Source organism: Podarcis liolepis, assembly GCF_965112155.1.
Source record: "Podarcis liolepis genome assembly, chromosome: 7".
Lineage (NCBI taxonomy): Eukaryota > Metazoa > Chordata > Lepidosauria > Squamata > Lacertidae > Podarcis > Podarcis liolepis.
The window spans coordinates 68,306,043-68,324,317 of record NC_139561.1 but is presented as its reverse complement, the minus strand read 5'-3'; the positions used below and the strand labels follow the sequence as shown (position 1 = coordinate 68,324,317).

The 18,275-nt window shown below is 45.8% G+C and overlaps 1 protein-coding gene across 1 annotated transcript in view; it reads right to left on the bottom strand.

The window, feature by feature from the left end:
- MAP3K6 (mitogen-activated protein kinase kinase kinase 6) overlaps nucleotides 1–11,960 on the bottom strand; it is a 38,878-nt gene extending 26,918 nt beyond the window's left edge. The window contains exons 1-4 of the mRNA XM_083512079.1: nucleotides 11,179–11,960; nucleotides 7,384–7,523; nucleotides 2,475–2,498; nucleotides 858–1,048 (exon numbers count right to left, since the gene is read on the bottom strand). Coding sequence (XP_083368205.1) covers nucleotides 858–1,048; nucleotides 2,475–2,498; nucleotides 7,384–7,523; nucleotides 11,179–11,521 — 698 coding nt within the window. The 5' untranslated portion in view covers nucleotides 11,522–11,960. The remainder of the gene's footprint in view (nucleotides 1–857; nucleotides 1,049–2,474; nucleotides 2,499–7,383; nucleotides 7,524–11,178) is intronic.
- Between the last annotated feature and the right edge of the window lie 6,315 nt (nucleotides 11,961–18,275).

Below are 18,275 nucleotides of genomic sequence, written 5' to 3'. Positions count from 1 at the left end.
GAATGCAGAGGATCAAGACGGCCCTGGTATCTTTTTATGGAATCTCGAACATCTCAGTTTTGCAGTAAAAAAGAAAGAACAGCTTACATGTTACTAGGAAAACTATGAAGACACACAGAGCCCAGCAAGAAATCATAGCCCAGTATTTTGCTTGCGGAAAGTCCCAAGTTGAACCCCCGGCATCCCTAAGTATGGCTGAGAAATGCCCCCTGGAGAGCCACTGCCAGTCACTGCTAACAATACTCGGCTAGAGAAACCAATTGTCTGACTTGGTATGAGGCAGCTTCCCATGTAAGGCAATGGGAGAGTCCGGCAAGCACCTCACCAAGATAATGCATAAGCTAGGCCCAAGTGCTGCGCCCTTTTTGCTACGGCAAAAACCTGTGACAATGTGTGGAGCGGGCTGTAGAATTTTACTGTTAATCTGGAAGTTATCATGCCAGATGACCCAACTGCTAAAACAACCTCCCCAAAATACCTTTGGACAGAAATACGAATAAGCTGGGATACTCTCTCGAGATCTTGCGGGGCCGCTTGAGTTCCCACACAACCATCTGCAGGCTTCCAGAGCCGCCACACCAAGAGGACCTTGGCTGGCAAGCAAGGCAGGGAGCTTAAAAGCTCTTTTCGCACCAGGAAAACCACGTTGCAGAAACTTGCACTCTCTCACACACACCTCCATACTCTACTCTAGGCAAGATCACAGTGCAAGGACTTCTTCAGCCGGGCAAAAGCAGCTGCGGAGAGTATGGAGGATGTCCGGTGAGGAGTGTGGTCCTGGGAGGGCACACTTAACTCCCGTTGCTGCGCTAGTTGAGTTCATGTATTGAAAGATGACTGGGGGGGGGGGGTGTTACCAGGTGTTGGTGGAGGTGCCCTCCAGCAGCCTTGCAAGCTGCGCCGTCAGGGGGGTGAAGAAGGCCTCCATGGTGAAGTTGTTAGGCTGGCAAAGCTCGCTCAGGCACATCATCGCATTCGGGTCACAGCAGAAGACCTTGTTCTGGGCTGCCACCACGTAGGGGATTAAGGTATAGCTGCCGTTGCCATCCTAAAAGAGAATTAATGCTATGATCCCTCCACACACCCAGTTCTAAAACACACATGGCACTATGAAAATGTAAAAAACAAAACAAAAAAAACCCAAAACCCGCACTGGCATCCTCCTGGAAGTTGAAGATTACGTTATTCTTTTGTTTCCTTATTTGTTTTAAATCTTTCACATGCCTTTTGGGGAAAGGAAGACTTATAGGCCTTCCACTTTACTTTCACTGGTTCGGGAGCTGAGTTCTGGGTCAAAATTAAACTATTAGCTGAGGTGGCAGTAAAATAAGTGTTGCCACCTCCTCTCTAGGAACTGTTTCTATTTTGGGAAATCTGCTCAGATTAGCAAGATAAGGATCAAAGCTATGTGGTCTGAAGGCACATGATGCAGAAACCGCACAAAGCTAAGCAGGTCTGGTCAGTGCCTGGGTGGAAGATCACCTGGGAACCTTATGGATGCCACCCTGAGGCCCATTATGGAAGAAAAACAGGATACAAGGCAGGTGTGGGGAACCTCTGGCCTTCCAGATGTTGCTGAACTACAACTCCCATCATCCCTGGCCATTGGCCATGCTTGCTGAAGCTGATGGGAGTTACAGTTCAGTAATGCAATGCAATGCAATAAATATGGAATGGGAAACCTGTGCCTCTCCAGATATTGACTCCAACTCCCATTTGCACCAGCCAGTATGGGCAATGAATGATGGGAGATGGAGTCCAGCCACAACCGGAAAGCCACAGGTTCCCCATCTATGTAATAAATAAACAAATAAGCAGACCTACTAGAGGTAGTATGTACCCATTTCGTGGGGCGCAAAACTGTCCACCACATGAGTTTTGAGCAGTATTAGGGTGAGGGCAATTTCTCTAAGCAGCAAAGAAAAAGAGCATTTTTGGTTTCCAAAAATTGTGCCCAAATCTTGAACCAACATGGATAAGTTTTTTGGTGAACCTATATGGCAGGGCTGGGGAATCTTTGGCTCTCCAGATGTCGCTGGACTCCAACTTCCATCAGCCCCAACTGACATAGCCAGTGGTCCATCATCCCAGCTCTGCTTTATGGACTGAAAGGAGGCAGCATTCAAATGTAATGGTATTCTTCCAAATAGCAAATCCCTTTCTCTTCTTGGTTCAGTTCCCCCGCACTGGTGGGGTGATGGTGGTTGTTTTTGGAAAATATACTTGCTATTTCACTTTGCGAACTACCCAGTCTCCAACATATATTTTTTAAATTCAGCCATAGGGATTTTGCCATGCGTGTTCCAAAAGCTGAAACAGCCGAGTTGGATAGATAATAAATCATGTGCAGTGCAACCTTATACACGTTTATGGAGAAGCCCCCACTGTGTTCTGTGAGGCTCACTGTGCTCAATTCCCGGAAACAGATAATGAGTCTCAAATGGTGCATGGTCAGAAAACCAAGTGGGACTTACTGAATTCTTCTGGAAGATCTCCTCCTAGAAAGGAGAAAGGCAAGGGGAGGTTATCATTAGCTGCTTGGTAACAAAGAGCCAAACGGGATTTACTCGAAGGCTGATTAAGACTGTGTACACACCATACTTTAAAACACATCTGAAGCACACATACATATCCCCAGTGTATTCTGCTAAAGTCTGGTGGGAATTACAATTGTACCTTGGTTTTCAAACAGCTTAGTTCTTGAATATTTTGGCTCCCGAACGCCGCAAACCCAGAAGTGACTGTTCCGGTTTGCGAACTATTTTTGGAAGCCAAATGTCCAATGGGGCTTCCGCAGCTTCCGATTGGATGCAGGAGCTTCCTGCAGCCAATCAGAAGCCGCACTTTGGATTCTGAACATTTTGGAAGTCGAAAGGATTCCATTCAACTTCCAAGGTACGACCATATAACTCTCAGAGGGGAAAACTATAGTGGCGTATAAAAGGCACCATATAAATGTAGTAATAAATACATTAAAAAAATTAAAAGCAGCTGTTAGGGACAATGTACAGAATACATGTAAGCTATTAAAACTTTCAGGAACTGCAGAGGTTCAGCAAGGCACCACCACCAAGGGTTTCAAATCCATAGACTTTCTGAAGAAGCACAAGAACTTCCTGCAGGCTTGTTTCTGGTGTGTTTCTGGTTTCCGGTGTGTTTCTGTATGATGCCATAGCAGGCCAGAAGCCTCCCTTGAACTTGGTTGCCTATCTTGAAAACCCGTGCCTGCAGGAAGTGAGGCAAGAAGGTCTCCTTCCAGTGACTTAATGCATCACCTTCTCTGGAAGGCTCCTGGGCCTCAACGCATGCCACAGAGTCACGCTCCTAGAGTAGCTATTTGCACGTCACCAAGGAGGAGCAGAAATGCATCACCACAGACGAGGATACAGACCTCCGTAAAAATGGCTTGCGCTAACTGATCTGTACGAATGAAAATTTTGAAACCGTCACTATAATTTAAGCACAAATGCAATCCGTTTCATGATAGTGGGGAAGATTGTGAGCAGGTGATCTGCTAAGTCCGCTGCCCGGGTGCTCAAAGCCCATTGGGGTGTTTTTGTTTTTTTTAAAAAAACTGATGGAACAATGAATATCCCTTTGCACAACAGGCTACATTCAAGCCATGCAAAAGTCGAAGGCTTCTATACACACACACACACACACACACACACACACACACACACACACAATATCTAGGCAAGCAAGAGGCATTATCATGATTCAAGGACCCATTCCAGCCAAACAAATGCAGTCGATGAGGGCATGGGGCAAGACTTCTGAGGGGTGTGGTGAGGGAGGGCATGGTCTAAGGAGCATAGCAAGGGCCAGATAGAGATGACTGGAGGGCCACATTTAGTTTCCAGGTCCGAGGTTTCCCACCCTTGTTCTGAAACCTAAAAAGACTCTGCTTATTATGGAGATAAAGTGTCCTTCAATCACTAGGCAATACTGTCCAATTTAGCCTCTATTGACCCTTTATCTAATGTCCCACCAAAAATAATCTCCAGCTTTGTTAATGTTAGGAACTTAGATGGTAGGTTATCTTTCTCCATATCTAGGATCCCACTCTTGGATGGATGAAATTATACTTACTTGGATACAATACCCCTTAAATTTACCGGGGCTTACTTCTGAGTAGGCATGCATAAAGGTAAAGGGACCCCTGACCGTTAAGTCCAGTCGCGGATGACTCTAGGGTTGCAGCGCTCATCTTGCTTTACTGGCCGAGGGAGCCGGCGTTTGTCCGCAGACAGTTTTTCTGGGTCATGTGGCCAGCATGACTAAGCTGCCTCTGGCGAACCAGAGCAGCACACAGAAACGCTGTTTACCTTCCTGCTGGAGCAGTACCTATTTATCTACTTGCACTTTGACATGCTTTCGAACTGCTAAGTTGGCAGGAGCAGGGACCGAACAACGGGAGCTCACCCCGTCACAGGGATTCGAACCGCTGACCTTCTGATCGGCTAGCCCTGGGCATGCATAGAATCACACTATTAAGCCATTTATCATACTTGCATCAGGGGTGCATCACTTCTTCCCCTGATAGCTTCCATATGTGCTTAGAAGACAAGACATCAATCCTGATCTGGATGGGTTGTACGACTACACAGAATGAAGCTGGAATGGTCTTTACTTCTGATACGCTAATGGAGAGCACAAGGGTTTGGTCACATGTAGGTAACAGTGAGATAATGAGCTCTCAACTGAAGCTGCTCTCTTGCCATGCTGCAGCCGTGCGATGTTTCCTTATCACATTAGATAGCTGTTAGTACAGAATCATGCAGAGTAACCACAAACTCATTAGAGCTTGCTGCTCCTACGCACAGGCAACCCCCCAAAGGGGAATCCAAAGCAATTCTTGCAAGCGTCATCATGCATTAATATGTTGCACTGAGAACCAGTGTGGTGTAGTGGTTAAGAGCAGTAGACTCATAATCTGGTGAACCGGGTTCGCATCTCCGCTCCTCCACATGCAGCTGCTGGGTGAGCTTGGGCCAGTCACACTTCTCTGAAGTCTCTCAGCCCCACTCACCTTACAGAGTGTTTGTTGTGGGGGAGGAAGGGAAAGGAGAATGTTAGCCACTTTGAGACTCCTTTAGGTAGTGATAAAGCAGGATATCAAATCCAAACTCTTATTGTTCTTCTTCACATCATCTGTGTGAGATGATGCAGCTTTTCTACAATGTACCGTATTTTTCGCTCTATAAGACGCACCAGACCACAAGACGCACCTAGTTTTTGAAGGAGGAAAACAAGAAAAAAAATATTCTGAATCTCAGAAGCCAGAACAGCAAGAGGGATCGCTGCGCAGCAAAAGCAGCAATCCCTCTTGCTGTTCTGGCTTCTGTGATAGTTGTGCAGCCTGCATTCGCTCCATAAGACGCACACACATTTCCCCTTACTTTTTAGGAGGGAAAAAGTGAGTCTTATAGAGCAAAAAATACGGTACTACCTTATGCAGTGCAGCATGGTGCCAAACCTGAAGAAGGACTTTTGCTCTAAATGGGTTGTAAGTGGGGTGGAAAATGTCAGGCCTGGATGCTGAACGCAACCCTCCAGGCTTCTCTGTCTGGCTACTGGGACTCTCCCCAGACCACACCCCTTATGGGCTCTGCTCTGCAACCTCCTTGAGTGCATATGCCTGGCTAGAATGTGTCTTTAGACTCTGATAATGCATCTTGCTTACCTGAATGGAGGAAAAAGGTTGGTGTGTTTGTGTGTAGAAACTAGCCTACTGTACAGAAATAAAATTTACATTAGTTGCATATGGCCCTGCAAAAGTTGTCCATAAAGGAAAATGGCCCTCAGGTTGAAAAGTGTTCCTCATCCCTGCTCTTGCCCTCTTCAGTCATCAATGCTTCTGTGTTACTCAATATGGGACCAGGAACGTACCAGATAGAACTGCCCCGTAGAGTCTGTGTGAACATCCTGACCATCTGGGCCTTTTATACATGCACAGCTGTACAAAAGAAGGATTCCATGTAAGCTGGAAATCTGGGTGATTGGGGTCCTGGGTCGCATGGGAACCTTTGTGCATATACCTGCATACAGAAAGGCTCTGTGGGGACAGGTGGTCATGCTGTTCAGGTGGACCATAGGGGACTGGGCTACACAGGGTTTCCCCACTTCCATGTTAGGTAATACAGAAGCATTAAGGTCAGAAGAGGACTTCTGGCATGCACAGAACTGCATCCCAATGCAGCAAGTAGCTGTTAAGAGAACAATTTTCACAATTTTGAAGGTGAAAGCACCAGCTTCTTTGGAGAGCACACACTTTGCATGCAGAAGGTCCTAAGTTCAACCCCTGAAATTTCCAGGCTGGGCTTAGAAATACCCCTTTGGAGACAATACTGAGCTAGATGGACCAATAGTCTGACTCAGCATAAAGCAGCTTCCAAGAGAATCTGTCTCTCCCCACTCTCCACTGACCTATAGCTAGATTGCTGTAGGACTGATTTAAGCCTTACATGTTGAAGGTCTTGCCTGTTTGCTTGACACAATCTGTATCTGGGCAGCAGTGGGAGATGGAGGAAGGCTTCTTTTTGCAAGATGGCTGTAGATATTTTATACCCATCAAGCATTCGTAGAAGGGAATAAACTATTTTTAGTTGCGGCTTTACTGATATTATTTGCTGCTGAATGGTTGCCGTTATGACTTTATCTTCTATGATAAAGTTCTTCTGTAAGTTCTTAGCCACCCTGTCCTGCAGACTGGAGGATGGGCAGGACAGAAGGCACTTGAATCAATCAATCAATCAATCAATCAAATGTTGCCCTGGGGGTAAATCTCCCTCTAAGGGCCGTATCCTACAGAACACTCGCCAACTTTGTTTTCTTTCTATTGACAAAATCTGCCACACATACATGCACTCACACCCGTGTTCTCCATTACGCACAAAAACATACTTGGGGGAACTTTTCAGCAGAACAATTGCTGCACACGAAACATTTAAGAAACTCCTCCTATCCTCACTTCAGTCTTTCAGAGCAGATTCTAAGTGTCTTGATCATCAAGTTGGTGATGCTATCAGAGCAGGACTTTGGGGCAAAGGTCCAGGATTCCCCACCACCACCCACAGAATGAGCAGGAGGGCACTACAAATGAGGCACGGCTGGCTGACCATTATTTTGAAGAAAGTACCGGGGGGGGGGGGAACACTGCACATATTTCTACCAAAAGACAGAGGCCCCAGAAAGGGGTCTAAAACTGCCTAACTATTCCCCTGCATGAAGGGTTTCCTCAAATCCCAACTGTTTAGCAAGTCTAAAGGCAGCCCACTCCTGCCCTACAGATGTTCCTCTGGTCTGATCAAGTGGCCCTTTTTCGAAAGCAATCTCCATGAACAGACTCCACCTGTAGAATTGAATTGCATCCCGACTCACCCTGAGAGCCTGCAGCTCCGGAAAATCCGTGTAGCAGCACAGGAGGATGTTGTTGGTCATGCTGAAGCTCTCCCTCACCCCCAGGTGATAGAAGAGCGAGGGCTGGCACAGGCTGTTGCTCATCTCCACCACAACCACATCTGCAGGGAGGGAGAAAGAAGACACAGATACTACCACAAAGAGAACCAGCTTGCCCCCATCCTTCAGTTTGTTCTCACACCTCCCGTCTTGTTTCTTGGGTTCAATCTTTTCTGAGACAGCTAGTTGGCAAGGGCTGCTGATATGGGGCTGTACACATAATATCATCAGCTTAAAACACAGCCAGGTTGTCCCTTTTCTCTATTTGGATTGAAGCCGAGTTGGGTGAAAATGCATCAAAGCACAGTTTTTCTCAAGAAACAAGATAGTTATGAATTCCAGTGTTAGAAACTCAGATATATAAGCTAGGCGCCAAATGGTTTCTTAAACCAGGGTTACAGTCACCAAAACAGAGTGTTCAGTTGCCATTTTGGGGCAAGGTGGCTCTCAAGTCTTATTTTTCAAATGATAGATAAATATCTGGCTAGTTCAGATGACAACCTTGATCTAGTTTAAGAACTTTGAGAACTTAAAGAAGAAAAGTCACTTAATCCATATATATATACTGGCCTATTCCTACCTCTTTTTCTTAATGGTGACACAGACCATTCATAAGTTAAGAATATTCTTCACAACTGTGAGCAGGGGAGTGGGGTGGGGTAAGTGAAGACAAGCTACAACAATTAACTATAATGTTCACCAATCCTGCTCAGGTTGTGCAGAAAAATAATTTTGGTTCCTGAAATTCATTCTGATTGTGCAAACAGAATTCTACAGGATGTGTTGCTAGTACAGTGGTACCTTGGGTTACAGACACTTCAGGTTACAGACTCCGCTAACCCAGAAATAGTACCTCGGGTTGAGAACTTTACCTCAGGATGAGAACAGAAACGGCGCGGCGGCAGCGGGAGGCCCCATTAGCTAAAGGGGTAACTCAGGTTAAGAACAGTTTCAGGTTAAAAATGGACCTCCAGAATGAATTAAGTTCTTAACCAGATGTACCACTGTATGTGAAAGAAGTCCAGATCCAATGATCCTGGGGTGGAGATGTCAGGCACCATCCTGGTGCCCAGGTATCTTCACTTGGTCACAATGCACCTGGTGCCTGCCTAATTTTGAACACTGCTTAATAATAATAATAATAATAATAATAATAATAATAATAATAATTTATTTATACCCCACCCATCTGGGCGGCTTCCAACAAAGTATTAAAAATACATTAAAACATCAATCATTAAAAACTTCCCTCAACAGGGCTGCCTTCAGATGTCTTCTAAAAGTTGGATAGTTGTTTATTTCCTTGACATCTGACAGGAGGCCGTTCCACAGGGCGGGCGCCACAACCGAGAAGGCCCTCTGCCCGCACTTCTTGCAATGAGGGAACCACCAGAAGGCCCTCAGCCCTGGACCCCAAAAGGGACTGGCCCATGTCGCTCGTCCCCCCAGAGATTTAACTTCTATAGATCATGAGGATGGGGCTGAAACCTAAAGACAGGCAACAGTCATCTATTTGTACTCTTAAAAGGCATCCCTGAAAGACAAGGGACAGCAGTTGATCAGAAGCAGGTACCAGAAAATTTATGTTGTCTCTGGTAAATGGGGGCCTTTTGAAGCATAGGATGTGTGTCATTCAGCTTCTTGAGTAGCTACTTGCCCAAGCTGCTCAACTCGTTAGGCAAGCTGTTCACTAGAAAGGTGTTCTACTCACACCCTTTGTGACTGCCATGAAAATTACTTGGCTTCTGTTCTGTCCACAGTGCAATTTCCACTCATATGCATAGGCTCCCTCCTCTGCCTGTCTGCCTGTCTGTTGAAGTCTCTCTCTCTCTGCCTCTCCCTCCATCCTTCCCTCCCTCCCCACACTTAGTATTGGGAACAGCTGTATCACGCTTTCCTGCAAGGATCCTGCATTAGTGATCCAGCCAACTATTCTGTTCTGAACCACAGTCACAGTTACAGTGGTACCCCGCAAGACGAACGCCTCGGAAGACAAAAAACTCGCTAGACCAAGGAGTTTTTCATTTTCTTAGCCGCTTCGCAAGACGCATTTCCCTATGGGCTTGCTTCGCAAAACGAAGCTTGCCCCGCAAGCTCCGGGGATAACGGGGAAGCGCAGCGCGTCTTCCCTTCTGTCTCCGGACCTCTTTTGAAGCAAGGGGCGGCGGGGAGAAGATTGCTTCTCCCCGTTGCCAGCCCCGCAATCTCCGGGGACAGAGGGGAAGGCGCGCGGCGCTTCCCCTCTGTCCCCGGACGGTCTCCATAGGAACGCATTGATTGATTTTCAATGCATTCCTATGGGAAACCATGCTTCGCAAGACGAAAAACTCGCAAGAAGACAAAACTTGCGGAACGAATTAATTTCGTCTTGCGAGGCACCACTGTACTCTGAATCTTGGAATCCTTCACAAGATCAACATGAGCCAACAGTGTGATGCAGCAGCAAAAAAGCTAATGCTATTCTATGCTGCATCAATGGAAGTAAAGTGTCCAGATCAAGGCAAGTAATAGCACCACTCTATTCTGCCTTAGTCAGATCATACTTGGAATACGGTGTCCAATTCTGGGCACCACAATTTAAGAAGGATGTTGACAAGCTGGAATGTGTGCAGAGGAGGGCAACCAAGATGATCAAGGGTCTGGAAACTAAGCCTTATGAGGAGCGCTTGAAGGAGCTGGGTATGTTTAGCCTGGAAAAGAGGAGACTGTGAGGAGATATGATAGCCATCTTCAGATATCTTAAGGGCTGTCACATGGAGGAGGGAGCATGCTTGTTTTCTCCTGCTCTGAAGGAGATTCAGACAAACATTAGGAAAAACTTTCTGACAGTAAGAGCTGTTCAGCAGTGGAAAAGACTCCCTAGAGAGGCGGTGGATTCTCCTTCCTTGGAGGTTTTTAAGCAGAGGGTGGATGGCCATCTGTCATGGATGCTCTAGCCGAGGTTTCTGCATTGCAGGGGTTGGACTAGATGACCCTTGGAAACCTTCCAGCTCTAAGATTCTATGATAGGTATGCTTGGGGTGGAGTGGAATTAACCATATGACCCAAACATCACAAAACACAATTGGTACAGCCTGTGCAAAGTTTCTGTGAGAATCATAAAATGTGTAGATGATGACCATTTAAAACAGCAGTAACTGATAACAACAACACAGCCTTCACAGCCTTTAGGGATAGGCCATAGGTCAGTGGTAGAGCATCTGCTTTGCATTCACAAAGTCCCAGGTTCAATCCCCAGCAGCTCCAGGTAGGGCTGAGAGAGACTCCTGCCCCAAAATCCAGAGAGCAGCTGCCAGTCAGTGTGCAATACACTGAACACCTACGGGGGGGGGGGGAGAGACCTTTGTCAACAATGAGTCCTGAATCAATAGACTCAAACTTGCAGAAGAATTCTACTTCCATTTCACCAGGCTTGCCGGCTGTCTTTCGGGACACTGACAGCTGCTTATAAGTGTGAGTAGAAATTCACTAAAAAGAATTCCAACCCTCGTAGGGACATGCAGAGGAGCCCTGCTGCGGTGGAAGCTGGCAACATCTGATCACATCTGCAGCGTCTCGTTCCACCCGAGACAACCTGGACGAAAACCGCGGCGTTAAGCTCTAAGTTGTCAATGCCCTCTGCTCTCCCACGGAGTTGTCCTGGGCAGGTTTCCTTCCCAGGTGAACTGAAGGAACCGCTAGCCGGCCGAGGCAGAGGCTGCTTTTGCAGGGACTCACCTGCGTTGTAGAAAGTATCCAGGGGCGCGGTGTCCCCCAGCGCCACGGTGCCAAAAGGCAGCGTCGTCAGCTCCGTCGCCGGGACCTCCTTGCAGGCTTCCCGCAGGCATTGGAGAGGCAGAGGCTCTTCCAGATCCTCGGGGAAGATGTAAACCACGCTCAGGGGTCGGCCCCTACCGCTGCTGCCGCCGCCGCCGCTGCTGCCCCCGTTGCTGCCGCTGCCGCCACCCCCTCGGGCGCCCTGGCTCCCTGCAGAGACTGGCTTGCTGGGGGTGAGCGCGATCGCCAAAGGGTCCTGCCAGAGGCTGCCGGCGCTTCCCAGCTTGCTGCTGTCCTCTTCCATGCTGCGATTCCCTCGGAGTCAGAAAGCGCCTCTTTCAAAGAAAGAAACGAGTCATTTCGCGGATTCGCCCCAAACGAACCAACAGGCAGAAAAGTTGCGTTTGTTTTTCCGCCCGCCTCCGATTTTAGGGTTATTTACAGCTCCCAAACTTGGTCCATCTCAGCCCCACGTGGGATGGCCAAGCCCCGCCCCGCCCCGCCAAACTTCCTTGACGAGTTCCCGAGGTGGGTGGGTCGCGCTGGGCATTTTCCTCCTTCCTGTGCTGCGCTGCTAGGGATCGACCCGGCGCCTTTCCTGTTGGCGCAAACACCCCGAGACCAGCGCCAGCGCCCCCGGGGCGATTGTGCAAGAGGGGGCGGAGGAGGAGAGCGGCGAGCGCACACGCAGAGCCGTCTCCATGGCGTCTGCTCCGCGGTGCCTCCTCCTGGCACCCGCGTCGGGCTCCTTCCCCCCCCCCCCCCGCCGCTCCCACCTCGAGTGAGGGCGATATCCGGCACGTGCGCCACCTAAAGTATACAGCAAAGTAGAATGGCAACACGTGTGCTCCTAGGTCGCACACCGGACGCACATTCTGCCCCCGAGAATCCTGGAAGCTGTAGTTTACCTTTCACAGAGCTTTACAAACTACAGTTCCCAGGATTCTCTGGGGGGAGTGCTTCAAATGTATGGTCTGTATGCAGCTGGTGTTTAATGGCCATTCAGAGCGTGATATGATTTCAGACAGCAGCTGTAAAATTCTGGAGAGCTGGGCAGGTCAGTGTTTCTGAAACAGTGGACCTTGGACAGCTCTCAGGTGGGCCTCAGGGCCACACAGGGTAGGATTATGTCATGTTATGGCCCTAAACCAGGTGGGGGAACCTCTGGCTCTCTGGATGCTGCTGAACTACAACCCCCATAAGCCCCAGCAAGCATGGCCATTGGCCAGGGATGATGGGAGTTGTAGTTTAGCAACACTAGGAGGGCCAGAGGCTCCTCACACCTGCCAATTCTAAATCACATTTAAGCTGCTGCATATCCTGCACCTGATGTCAGCTGCTGCCAATGCTGTTTGACAGCTTATGGACACCTGGCCCAAAGAAATGCTGATATAGTTATTTCTGCACAGAGTTAAACCAAACGTGACATATAACACTGTAGCCATTAATCACTGTATATTTTTGTCATAGCAGAAAAATAATGTCTGTTTTAGAGCCTGTTTCCCCGGTTTTCTTACTCTTTTAACCAGTTGTGTAACACTTGAAATGTAGTGTATTTATTTATGAATTGGTATTCAGCTTGTGTGCAAATCCTGCACTGCCTCCACTGCACTGACGTGGCAGCCTGGAACATGCCATTCCTGGTCATTGAACCTCCCTGGGCGATGGAATACTGCAGGTTGATGTGTGAAGGCACCAGTAGTATTTCTGAAGCTTTTTGTAATGAGGATGTGTTGGTACTAGAATCGGGGTGGGGCTGTGTGGGTTGGAGGCTGTAACCTGGAGAAAACACCTGGTACAGATGCATCTTTAAAACCACGTGGAAAACTCTTAAGAGCACAAGTGGAGAACTGAAAGAGGGCATATGGACAGAAAGACAACAGCCAGGGATGGAGAGGTGTTAAAATCTACAGCTAATTTTCCCATCTTCTCCAGACAGTCCTGCCAGCAGGAGGTCAGCGGGTGCACTGCCCAGACTGGATCACTCTGTTAGTAAATTTGTCCCACGTCACTTTCCAAAGAATGAGAGTTTGTTTCTAAGAACTGGAACACTTCTGGTTTTTTGTTTTTGTTTTTTAGAATGCCACCCAGGAGTGGAAATATTCTACCCACCTAAGACTGGCCTGCACAGGCCTTGCCTCACTGTGGATTTTTTTTCTGATAACCATCATCCTTATAATGTGCTTAAGTAATTGTGGTGGGGAATCCCCTTTTTCTCTCTTAAAGGGTGCGAGGAGCAACATAAGGAAGTTCTTTTAAACAAAAGTTGTTTTTAGCTCAGGCTCAATTCCTGGCATCTCCACATAGGGCTGGGAGAAATCTCCCAGTCTGTGTGTAGACAATACTGAGCCAGATGGAGCAGTGGGATGACTCTCTATAAGCTTCCTGTGTGAGCCTAAGGGAAGGTAATAAAAATCTTTCCAGGCTGAAAAATTACTGTTCTTTTTCCATTGGTGTCATCAGTGCAGGACTTTTGGACAGAGTGAGCAGGAGAGCCCTCAAACCACAGGAGGGCTGGTGTACCACATGCTAAAGTAATTCACATTTCCATCCAAAGTGTGGAGTGCTTGGAAAATGTAAATAGAGATTGATAACTGGAAAATTGATATTTATAATAGGTTAATATCTTGAGTGAGGATAAATGCTAGAGGGTAAGGATTTGCTGAATTTAATATCTGAACTGGAATACAAAGTGGGAGGTGTGAGGAGGTCAAGAAACTAGTGAATGAAGTATAAGATATGAAAATACTAATTTATTTTCTGTCTTGTTTTTTGGTTTTTCTTTCCTTTCCTTTTTCCTTCCCTTCTTTTGTTAACTGTTTTTTATTGTGTATTTTTTATGTGTTTTGTTTTTGTATTTTTTCATTTTTGTAGTTTTTCTTATGTTTAAATTTTGAAACTTTTTATTGTTTGTGAAACTTTAATAAACATTATTTTAAAAAAAACACCAAAGTGTGGAGTGCTTGTAAGATCACTACCACCACCACCACCACCAGTCAAAAATCACCTAACTGCACTACTGCTTACTCAGCTTGTCGCTTGCTAACAATTCTTAGTCACTTTAAAAACTCATATGGTTCTCTTGGCTGGTTTCAAGTTGCCAAAAACAGGCAGGGCAGATAGAAACCTTGACCATGTGGGCTGGGTAAAGGAGGGTTCCCAACCCCTGCTTTTTACACACAGTTTGAGAGAAAGGTGTAGCAAAAATGGTTTTCAACCTTCCATAAAAACCTCCAACTCTTTCCTAGTAATTGCAGGCCACTGACCTGTAATTTCCCTAACATATAGAATACTTGCCAAGGCCATTAAGGTAATCTCCAGCAGCTGCAATTTTTCCATTGGCCCTTTCCTGTACAACAATGTTGTCCTGTTCCTCCTCATTAACCATTTAGAAACCACAGAGTGTATTCTGCCAGAGCTTTCATATTCCTGTACGAAAGTGTTCTGAAATGCAGAACACCCAATGAGAAAAAATTAATGACGTCAAGTTAAGATGGCAAAAGATGTGATAGGCAAATTTATATCAGAGAACCATGTTAAAATAGATTACACATTTGGCTGAGTCACTACCAACACATATGATGGGGAATTATTATAAGAGGCTTTTAATGTCAGTTGGTAGAACATAAGACTCTTAATCTCAGGGTTGTGGGTTTGAGCCCCTACATTGAGCAAAAGATTCCTCCATTGCAGGGGATTGGACTAGATGACGATTGTGGTTCTTTCTAACTATGATTCTATGATTGTTGGTATTTAACCTCTGATTAGGAAAGGTTGAGTATTGACGCTGGATATGAAAGGAACAGGGGGCTGATTTCTTGCATATGTAATGGAACTGTGATAAAGTTAAATGAGGGGGATTCTTTAAAAAAACAACAACAACACAATTGAGGATATAATGGGATATATTGAATTTTTAATCCTTTCCAAATTTGGGATATTGGAAGAATAATGGTCAAATCATACAATGATTGGGAATTCAATGAGAGCTGGACAAAATTTTGCTAGCCACTGAATTCAAAGTGTTGGTGCTGACCTTTAAAGCCTTAAATGGCCTCGGCCTAGTATTCCTGAAGGAGTGTCTCCACACCCATCGTTCTGCCCGGATGCTGAGGTCCAGCGCCAAGGGCCTTCTGGCAGTTCCCTCATTGCGAGAAGCAAAGCTACAGGGAACCAGGCAGAGGGCCTTCTCAGTAGTGGCACCTGTCCTGTGGAACTTCCTCCCATCAGACGTCAAGGAAATAAACAACTGACTTATAGAAGACATCTGAAGGCAGCCCTGTTTAGTGAAGTTTTTAGTGTTTGATGTTTTATTCTGTTTTTAGTGTTCTGTTGGGAGCCGCCCAGAGTGGCTGGGGAGACCTGGCCAGATGGGTAGGGTATTATTATTATTATTATTATTATTATTATTATTAATAATTATAAACGGAGAATTCCGGAACTGCTTTCAGTGGAAGAATGAGAGAAGGAAGACAGACGTGAAAGCAGTTTGCAAGTTTATGGCCCCCATTCATATTAAAAGTAATAACCAGCTAGAATTATTTGATGCATTTCGGTTGTTAAAGTGATAAATAAGCTTCAAAATACCATGGATAAATGATTAAGCATACTTTCCTTGGGAGTGACAAGTATAGGAAATACAATGTTATACTGTATTAAAACAGAATTATTTTGTGTAAAAAAATAAAATAAAAAAGGAAATGCAGAATACTTGTCTGACCTTTACCAGATTAGAAACATATTAACTTTCTTGTAGGTTCCAGTTAAGACACAAGTAAACAAAGGCGGAAGCACTAATTCCAGCAGGACACTGTCTTATCTCCAGGGCGAGTTAATATCTATATGAATCCACTGAGAGTGGTCATTAGTTTTAGGGCAAGGTGCCATCAGTGAGCCAATGACACTCAGCTCCATTTCTCCATAAATGGAGGGGCTGTGTTGTCACAGTGGGAGAGATGGATGAGGAGAAACAAGCTGAGCTTGAAACCTGGCAAGATGGAGACGCTGTAGGTGAGTGGTTTCAGTGCCCCTGAGAAATTGATGACCAACTGCCTGCCCTGGATGGGGTTGCATTGCCCCTGAAGGAGCAGGTTCACAATCTGCAGATGCTATGTCCATCTTTGTCACTGGAAGCCCAGGTAGCCTCACTGGCTATCTGTGGACAGTACGACAGAAAAGACAGTTCCTGGACTAGGAAAGCTTGCCCCCAGTGGTTCAAGCTTTTGCTACTTCAGGATTGGATTACTGCTGTGTGCTCTACGTGGAGCTTTGCTTTTGCTCCTTGATATGGAAAACCGCAGCTTGTGCAGGATGCTGCAGCAGGCTTGCTGACAGCGGTGAGACCCTGTCAGCATCTAACACCTTTGCTTAGAGACCTGCACGGATTGCCAATTTGCTACTGGGCCAAGTTCAAGGTGTTACTATTAGTATATAAAGCCCTTAACAGTTTGGGACCTGTTTACTTTCAGGACCGCTACCCCCCATATATATATCCAATCGGCCACTTTGATCTGTGGAACTGGCACTGTTAACTGACACTGTTAATATTTTAATGTGGCAGCACCTTCACTTTAGAACTCCCTGCCTGTTGCCATTATTCAGGAGTTTTGTTGTATCCTTTGGTGCCCGCTTAAAACATTTTTGCCCATGGCAACTTAAACCGATGGAATATGCGCAGCTTGCGAACCTAACATATAGAATAAGAGAACAAGAAGAACATATGTTTAAGGAAGATTGGAAGACGTTTATTGAATATGTGGGGGCAAATTGTGTACACTTGAAAACATTGGCAGATAAATTCAACAGTGTAAATAAGTTTTGATGGATGTAATAATGGAATACTGAATGGTTAGGTTTATGTAAAATATGCAGGGATTTATGTTATGCAAAATGAACCATGGAGCCTATCCGCAGAATCCAGACATATGTTTTAATTTCTTTTTGGCATTGCTGATTTTAATGATATTTTGAATGTTCTTAATACTTGTTTTTACCTGTTGTTGTTGTTTTAACTGATAATGTTTTAATGTTGCCAGGAGTCTTTTTTGTTAAACCACTCAAGAGTTTTTGTTACAATCAAGCGCTAAAGAAATGCTGTGAAATTAAGTAACTAAATAAATTTGTAAATAAATGTAAATATTACAAACCACCCAGGAGTCTCCAGTGATCTCCTCCCTAAAAGGAAACAAAATTGGTTAAGTGCTGTCCCACGACCCCTGGGATTTCTCACCACTCAGAGAAACGAGGTGCTCATAACAATATGTTTGTTAGTATACTTTTAACAGGTATTACTACTTCCCTCAGAACTATGATAATTGCTGTTGTGTGATGGGAGGCCAGTGCTAGAGGCTGCTAACAGGGAATTGTCAGCATCCTTAGCAAAATACAATTCCCAGAATGCTTGGGTGGGAACTATCAGCTAAGATGGTATAAAACCGATATAAGTCAAGTAGACAACCACAGTCTGACAACAGAAAACAAAAGGAAATACCTGGTGGAAGAAGTAAAGAGGTTAATGGCAGTATGAAAACAGAGAATGGATAGGCCTGAAGCCTATTTTGAGTCACTTTTCCAATACCAATGCACTCACGGTCTTCCCGATTACAGCCCTAGCTTTATTAATGCCTCTTTCTCATCCAGATGACCCATGGTTGAAAATTGCCTTGTCAGACATTTTAATATCCCTACATAACCTCCCTTGGCAACCAAAGTGAACTGGATAGAGACTTAACTTGAGGTCGAGGACATCCTGTCCTCTGCTCTCTCCTATTAAAAGCTCCCGCAAAAATCAGGACTGGAAAACGAAAGGACTTCGCTTGAAACCTTGGAAAGCTGTTGCCAGTCACAGCAGACAGGTTCACACCGCCCATTTAAAGAACTACACTATTAAACAGCCATGGCTTTCTTCAAAGGATTCTGGGAGCTGTAGTTTGCTAAGGGTACTGATGGCTGTGAGGAGGCCCCGATTCCCCTCACAGAGCTACAGTTATCAGAGCGGTTCAACAAACAATCCCACTTTACAGGGAACTCTGGGAACTGTAGGTTTGGGAGGTGAATAC